The 8528-nt window shown below is 42.4% G+C and overlaps 1 protein-coding gene across 8 annotated transcripts in view; it reads right to left on the minus strand.

The window, feature by feature from the left end:
* Positions 1 to 8528, minus strand: part of ppp1r9a (protein phosphatase 1, regulatory subunit 9A) — a 53359-nt gene that overhangs the window by 40143 nt on the left and 4688 nt on the right. For 5 of the 8 annotated variants that reach the window (XM_082520794.1, XM_082520796.1, XM_082520792.1 and 2 more), the window contains exon 2: positions 4665 to 6180. In XM_082520794.1, coding sequence (XP_082376920.1) covers positions 4665 to 6041 — 1377 coding nt within the window. In that variant the 5' untranslated portion in view covers positions 6042 to 6180. Of the gene's footprint in view, positions 1 to 4664; positions 6181 to 7562; positions 8044 to 8528 lie in introns of those variants that run through there. The other 3 variants (XM_082520798.1, XM_082520791.1, XM_082520797.1) reach the window with 2 other exon arrangements.

The raw sequence follows: 8528 nt of genomic DNA on the forward strand, positions 1-8528 counted from the left end.
AGATGTGGCACGCAGAAGAAGAAGTGTCAGGCCTAAAAAAGCAGATGACGGTTTCTGAAAGTCATGTCCTTAAGAACGAGGGAAAAATCCAGTAAAGACCTGACGCTGGACCCGAGAGAAGCTTCTGGCTCTTCAGCTGATCCATCTACTGTTCACTGAAGCTTCACTGAAACACACTGCCAGCGCAGTAAAAGCATACCTGCACAGTGGAACACTATCAGTCACAAATTAGCATCCCTGGAGCCCTGACTGCAACATTATTGCAGCAGTGTGGGATCATCTTGACAGAGAATGTAAGAAAATCAGCCAGCATCCACAGAAGAGCTTTGAATGTCAATTCTTGAAGACTACTGAAAGAAGCTTTCTGAGTTCAGGCTATGGTGAAGAATAAAAGTAGTCAGGCCAAATACTGACTTTCAAGCTTTGTTCAAGCTACTGTCTTTCCATGTATGTCTTTCAAAGTCGCTGCACATATTTCCCATTTTCCTAGAAAAATATAAAGAAATGAGGGGTACCACTAAATTCCACAGTATCCTAAAAATTGAATTTTGGTTAAAAAGACATCCACTAAAGCACAACACTATACTGAGGAAGATTAAGCTGTAGCAGTGCTGCTGCAGACTTAAATTGTATTTACAAATTCCTAAATCCATGTCAGTGCTGGATCCAAAATTCAAGCAATGCTGTTACACATACAGTATATCATCACTCAGAAAGACAGATTGCACTAAAGTAGAGTAATCCTTTCTATCAGAAAACATGGTCAGAAAGCAAAGCTCCTGGCAACAGGCCATCTAATTTGAAATGGTCTTACAAGACTGCATTAGTTGATGCTCTAGATAAGGATGTTTTTGGGGTTACGCATGTTTTCTGTTGATCTGTCTGAATAACAACATTGTTGGACAAACTGTCAAATACACGAGGGAGGACTAGGGCAGAAATTACATCGTGACAAAAAGTCTGGAGCCTCCACTGTCATGTACTGTATTAAGGGCAGATAAATGAGCTCCAAAATTCTCAGGAGAAATAACCCTCTCTTAATTCCTTGCATGCCTGACGAATGGCACCGAGACAGCGTAAGTTGTGTATTTTCTCAGTTTTTCAGCATCAGCAACTTTGTCTTTATGTTCTTTCATGCTTCAGTAAAGTACAAGATGAGTGTGTGAATTGGTTTTGCCTGCAAAACGCACACGGCAATAGTACGCAGAGAAAACGTGTGTAGGTGGTTTTTGCAACCAAATGTTTGCAGAAGGATCTAATCTGCAAGTACGAACATATCAGTTGGAGGCAAATGAGCCAGAGAACGCCAATTATTTCATGTATATACCTTATCCTTTTGAAAACATAAAATAAAAGCTCCATATTTATAGTGCTCATCAAGAAACACACAGATGTTTATACTGAACATAACCATCCTTTTTATGCTGTAGACTATACATCTTTCAAACTAGGGTAAAAGGCACCCAGAAAAATGCATCTACAAACACTTTTGCAACACATAAAAGGAGCGACACACATCCATCGTAAAGATTAAAGCTCTGAGTCAGAGTTGTGCTATCATTCCACTCAAGGTACAGAAGCAATGGACAAAATGTAGATCCAGTAACAGACAGCATGCAGAATGGAGTGGGTGATTACACAGACACTTCAGTGGCCATTTAACTAGTGCTCTACTCACCACATCTGTTTAGTTATATTAGGATACTGCAGTGTTGCAAGTAATGAAAATGCAATCCCTCTAAAGGCAGAAAAAAGTCATCAAAAGGTGATATAAACGCCCTTCGTTCAGACGAGTGGTAAACAAGAGGAAACTGACAAAGCGGACAGCACACAGAGGTCGAAGACTTCTGTTAAACTCCTGGGGTGCAGTTCAACAAAACAGGGAAAGAAAATGCACTCATGAAAAGGAAAAATCAACATGTAACAGATGTTTGAGCTTTTAGGGTCTACATGTAGTCAAGGCTTGAACATTTCAAGCCTGAGAGGACTAAGAAGGTGAAGTGAACACTGGTTGAGATCAGTCACCCCCAGGCAGTCATCAAAAATTAAAAGAACCTTAGTTACATTCCTATGTCTCCATTATATCCTCAACATGACACCAGCTGCAAAGAACACACAGCAGTGGATTAGTGCATTAGAAAACTGGATCTACTTTAATACAGAAGTCTGTCTGCAGACTGGACAACCCAACCACAGGTTCGAACGTCAAGGATAAAACCACCTACACTTCAATGAACATAAGACCTGATTTTCTTCTGTGTTCGCCTTGGATAGCTCAAAGCAGCCATTTCTCACTGGGGCAGTGAGGATGTAACAGCTAGACTTTGCAGCCATGGAGGCAACTCCGTGAGGCGGTACTTACTGTAGACACAGCAAACTTCATGCTAACGGCATGATGTTTGCCTTGTTTTCTGTTGTAGCACTCAAAATTGTAGCATGATAAGTTATTCATTATGAAAAATACAAAAGAAATCTGAGGATGAATACCACTCGTCTGAGAATACTTGTTAATACACCAACTGAACACACTTAGACTTTTTCGGGGATATCACTAAAGTCATTATCCGAAGCCAGACATGAATATCTGGTGTAAATTTCATGGCAATTCACAAATCCTTTTTCCGGACTTAAGCGGAACTGGAAAACAGACCCTGCTTTCCCGGCTTCACAGAGATTGATACAATATACTTTTTTGCAGCTGCTCTTAACTCACTCTGCATATTCACAAAGACTGAAAATTGATTGCGTGTCATCTATTCTCTGTAGCTACTACGAAGATTTTTTTTTTAAAAAATTAAAGATTTTATAAGCAGGTCCATTGAAATGACTTGATGGGCATGTCTAAGCAGTATTACACAAATAGAGGGAACATTATGTATTAGATTATTAGACGGCTTTAAGACCCTCTTCTCCCACAGGGGTCAAGCTGGACTCGTGTGGGGCTGGGGGCTGAGAAAACAGCTTTGTCTCTTTCAGTTTACAGAGAGATGAACAAAAGACAGAACGCTGTTTGTTTCTCGTGTACTGAGAGGAGGTGGGGCGTACGATGGAAAAGTGGGAGGGGCGCATGTTTAATTGTGTGTGTGCGTCTTTGTGGGGTAGGGGGCAGCTTCTCTCTTGAATATTCCATATGATGAATGAGCGTCAGTCCTTTTCACGGGAAACAGAAGCCTTGAAGTTAAAGCCAACAACAGTGCATAATCTACGCCTCTTCAACCTGAATACGAGAACAAGCTGTTTAATGCATTTACTCTATTTACTCGTTACTTACTGGTTAGTGAAAGTGCAAGTTGAAAAAAGCAATGCCATTTTTTTCTTCTCACACACACACACACACACACACACACACACACACATATACATAATAATTAAATATAAACCTATTATCATATTATTTTAATTTAAATTAATTTCCATCATGGAAATGCTTGCATGTGTGATGAAACCTGAGAGGAAAGAAGAGAAAAGAGCAAAAGGACCAACTTTTCAGAGACAGCACACGGTAATTAGTGAGCTAAACGTGATTCATTATAACGTGGTTATAAACCTGTGGATTGTTTGCATTAGCTTGAGTTAGATTTACATACAAGAACTTAAATCTCTCAATCATGACTGTGAATTTTTAAGAAAGCTTAAAATATGAATATATATATATTTGTATGACAAATTGAATTAAGAAGATCAAACTGGTAACAAAAGCCACATTGCTAATTGATTCTAAATACTTGAGGATAAAGAAGGAAAAATATTTTCCATAATCTCCCAAATCCAGCTCCCCAATCCACAAGCAACACTGGCTGCATTGTGCCCAACTCAATACTGAAAACAGCAAAATTCTCCACTGCAGATGAAACAAATACCATAGTACAGATAATTGTATTTACTGGAGAAGAAGTCACTGTCTACAGAAACAATAACCATTTTCCATTAGCAAAAACGAGATTTTCTATAATTCTATCCACTGTGAAAGCAGAGTGGGATCAATGGTAAAAATGCATGTAATCTTTAGCTATGTCTACTGTAACCTTGCATAACACATCAAGGTTAACCAAAACCACACATACACAAATACAGACACTACGGGTCCACTGTGTGCTGAATATACAGAGCATTTCACAGATATGTGAAGACTCCATAGTTTCACAAACAACTCCCCGAGCAAAGAGGCTCCGAAAGATAAAAAAACAAAAAACAAACACAGTATCTTGTGTGAAAATTGTGTGGGTGCAGAACCAGCATGACTAACACATGCATAGATGTTGTGCTCATGAACATCAAATGCTTTGACCCTAGCATCACAAAATGGCCACAACCTTCAACACCTATAGCATCCAATAATGTGATATTTTACCTAACTCAGTATACACTAAAGGAAGAAAATGCCAAATGAAAAAAGTCAACTAGGGTCATGTCATTTGTCATGTTTGCATAACCTCATGAACCTCATGTGTTCAAACAACAAAGCTAACCACAAAGAGTAGTTCAGTGGTAACTATAAATACAAGGCCATAAAAAGAAAGCTCTGAATACTCTAAACTATTAGCTCTCTGTTGTTTTAACCTACTTTTGATAAGCACTGCACAAATGCTTTTATGCCGGATTGCGTTCAAATGTGTTTACACAATTTCGGCTTTCACAACACTTTTGTGCAGCATTCGGCTTACTGTAATAGGAGCACTGCTGAAGCGAATCTTCCTCTTCGGAGGGATGTCCTCTTTGTTTTCTTCCGCCAGACCAGGAATCTCTGTCAGATCGGACCCCGGGTCGTAGACGATGTCCTCGTCATCGTCACCGTAGAGGTCATCCTCGGGATCCGTGCAACTTTCCCCCCAACCCTGGTAACAGGCGTCCCCATCTGCGTTAAAAATCACCCGCTCATTCCCAGTGTATTCCTCATCAGGCTCGTCCAGCTGGTCCTTGGAAGATTTTTCTTCCTTTGAAGCATCTCTGTCCTCTTGGCTTTCCCTGGTGGTCGGCAGCAACTCGTGAGTGGTATCCTCTAAAGCTTTGTTTGTAATTACAGCACCATGTGTAGGTTTCGAGGATTTGGAGGTTCCTAGATCCTCAGTTTGTTTTGTTGTGTCCTGCGGTTTCTCCTCTTCTTCACAAGAACCATTAATCTGGTTTCCATTGGTGGAAGCACCAGAAAAACGCTGTCCTTCTCCCACTGTAGCCTCTCCAGCTTTGTCTTGGGTTTCTTCCTTTTGTGGAGCATCTTGTTTGCGCTCTGAAATCTCTACTCCAGGACTCGGGCTCAGGAGGTCCTCCGAAGACGAGGATGTGGGTAACTTGCCCCCTATCCTGTTCCGGTAGGTTCCACGAACTGGAGATTGTCGAAGAGAATCATCCTCACTGACGTCTCCGCCATGGCGCTGGAATCCGTCAGGTGAGTAGAGGGCTCGTCTGCTGACTCCTCTATATGAAACCCCCTGGTTGTGGTGGTCAGCGTTTTCAAAAACAGCACTGAGTTGGCTGACAGTTGGGGAGGATGCCTCTGTCCTGGAGCACAGAGAATCCAAGGAGTCTGTACTGCCTCGGTTGGACCTCGCCCCTCGCCAGTCATCGAGGTGCTCATGGGAACCCCTTTTATCACGGCCGTAGGGAAAGACTGGTGATTGGGACTGGTCGCGTGACTGTTGTTCAAATAGCTTTCTGGTTTCGGAAAACTTTGCCCCGGCACCTCCAATCCTTTCTGCTGATGAGGAATGCTGAAGTTTTATCACTGATCCATCAGCCTTATTGACGAAGTTTGTGGGCTTCACCAGCTTTTGTGGTGAGGATTCATCACGACCCCTAGTCTTAGCAGCTGCATTCTCTGACCCCATTTGCATGAACATGTCCTTAATGCGACTGACGTGTGTGCCATACTGGCGTCCCCTCGGTTGTTTCACCCGCTCGAGGTCTTTGGGCTTTGAGTCTCCATCGAGCCGAGGCTGGTCAAAGGCCTTCTTGAGTGCCTGAAACTCAGCCCGGTAGGCGTTACGGTGGGGGGAGGCACTCCGGAGGCTGGTCCTCTCCCCCGAGGCCTCCGTTTTCAGCATGATGATGCCTTTGGATTCAGAGGAGATGTCAGCATTGCCTTGGCCGCATTAGAGCACCGAAGTGAGGTATCTTGTTCTACTAGTAGTGCCACTCGGTCTGATCCAGCTGTTGTTATAGTTCCGTTAGGCCCATTCATACCTGTAAAGATGAAAGGAGATGTTATAAAGATAGAAAAATGGTTTTGTTGAGTGAAGACAGATAACTGTTTAAACAGGCTCACAATACCATATGGAGTCAAAGTGCCTCCTTTTGTCAGTGGAGCTTCATGATCAGAATGATGGTTAAAAAGCATGAAAAAAGTCATTTTTACCATCAGCACCACTCTTCAGACACATGAGGGCAAAACGAATTACAGATACTTATGCGTGCAGTAAAAGCTCTCAGTACAAGAGAACTACTGCAGTGATAAAAGCCAATCGGACTCTAAAGGGCCTCCAAAGATGCTGTGTTTAGCATCACGGAAGAGCTGCGCTGCTAACCCTCTTAGATAATAAATCCTTTGATTTGTGCTTCTTTTTGTTTAAAATGGTGCTATGCTCTAGGAAACATGGTTGTTTCCTTCTTCTTTTCTTGCTCTCTTTCCGTTATCTCCCCCACCCTCTGTTTTCCATATGAAGCTGTGACCCTTGTACACTAAGACATCCTTCAACTCTCTAAACCATAACTGACATTATGGTTGTGGCTTCTAAATGTCAGCTCCCAAGCTGAAAAAAAATGTTGCTGGATGCACTCAACCATGTGTGTTGATACCATCCAATAGAAAAAAAAAGAAACATTTAATGAAAGGCCCACATTTGCAATAATACAGGGTTAGAGCAGGGTAGTCGGCTGGTAGGAGTTAAATATACACCTACATCCGTTAATGTTTAATCCTTTTTGGAAATGCACGCCACAGAGAGTGAAATGAAACATGACACAGTAAAGCTGGGATAAAAATACATTATTAAATAAAAAAATAAGGTCCATCTGGGACACAGAATCCATTAACCTAAGTTGTGCTGTAACCCGCAGCCTGGATGCTATAGATGCATCAGCAACAGCAGCGGTGCCTGAAAACTAAACGTCCTGGCTCAGTATTTAATATTCACTATGCTGGACTCTTGCAGCTCAGTGTTAACACCTATGTGAAATGCTTGCGTTAAAAATATTAACAACAACAATAATTAATCTGAACTTGGGGATCATCTTGTGCTTTGCACCCTCTGAGGATTTTACGCAGGAAGATAATGAGGACGATAACGTGAGAGGTGAAATATAAATTGAGGCTTGTGAACATTGGGATCGGTGTCAGTGGGATCAGACAAACAGGCGCACATCAGCCACACCGCACAGTACATGACAGCTCAGGTTCCCCCCCCCTTCTGACACCGTTTCACGCGTATTTATTTACATTCTTCCAACTGCAAATTTCCGCGACATCAACCTCTAACCTTTCTCAATAATTGCAAAATAAACACAAGTTAACCTCAGATAACATCGAGGTTGCTTCACTGTTACAAAAACAAAAGAGTCAGACTTACATTCATGGCTCCGGCTTCGCTGCACGCGCCGCACACATAAACTGTAATCCAGAGGGGAAACTTGCGAGAAATGCGGATGGTCTGCTTGCAAAAGCTATCGAAAATAACATTTCTATTCCGAGCCCGTAAAAAGCCAGCCCGGAGCGGAATCGCCACTAGAAACGTTTGGACATAACTAGAGCCGCTATAACGCCATTGCATTGCAGGCAGTGGGTGATGCTGCCAGTCGCACAATGGGGGTGTCGGTGCAATTTGGGAAGCTCATCTCACTGAGAGCTGCACTGTGGCAGCATTTGCAGGACGGCAGAGTCCGATGTCCGTCTGCAGTGTGGCAAACTGAACTCGCTTAGCTGCAGCGATAGCCGGCGATTTGCGAATGTAAAGCCTCATGTGACAGGTGTTAAAACCTGAAGCGCAGCAATGGTTTGGTCCGATAATCTGCTGCGCGGAGGGGGTTTCAGCGAGCTGCAGTCTGGCATAAATACCAACACACAGCAACTGTAACTTCGCTGGTTCATCAGTGGGATTTGGGTGGGGTAGAGAGGGTCAAGGACCACTCTGACTGTGTGATGCGCGTTCAAATAAGGGTTTCCAAAATGTGGTTCGAGGACCAGAAAGTGGCCTTGAGGAGTTTACCTGGTTTAAGTTTAGAGAAACAAACAAACAAACAAAAACAAGTAAAGTTGGATTTCACTCAAAGTTCAGTCTGATGGCAGAATTTGAAGAAACCCTTAAACTGTTTTGTCCATCGCTTGTATTACTATAAATACACATGCAGCTTTTAAGTCTGACTGGAGAAATGTATAAGGGGGCAGTTTAATCAAACAGCTCTGAGCGCCATCTCACACATCCACCATGAGGAACTACATTAAAATTGCAATGATCTCTTTAGTTAGTCATCTCTCTCCTCAATTAATTCCTGAGCATTCATTTTTTAAAGCCCCATTAAAGAAGATCAGAGTAAAA

This window comes from Aulonocara stuartgranti, assembly GCF_965226115.1.
Source record: "Aulonocara stuartgranti genome assembly, chromosome: 22".
NCBI lineage: Eukaryota > Metazoa > Chordata > Actinopteri > Cichliformes > Cichlidae > Aulonocara > Aulonocara stuartgranti.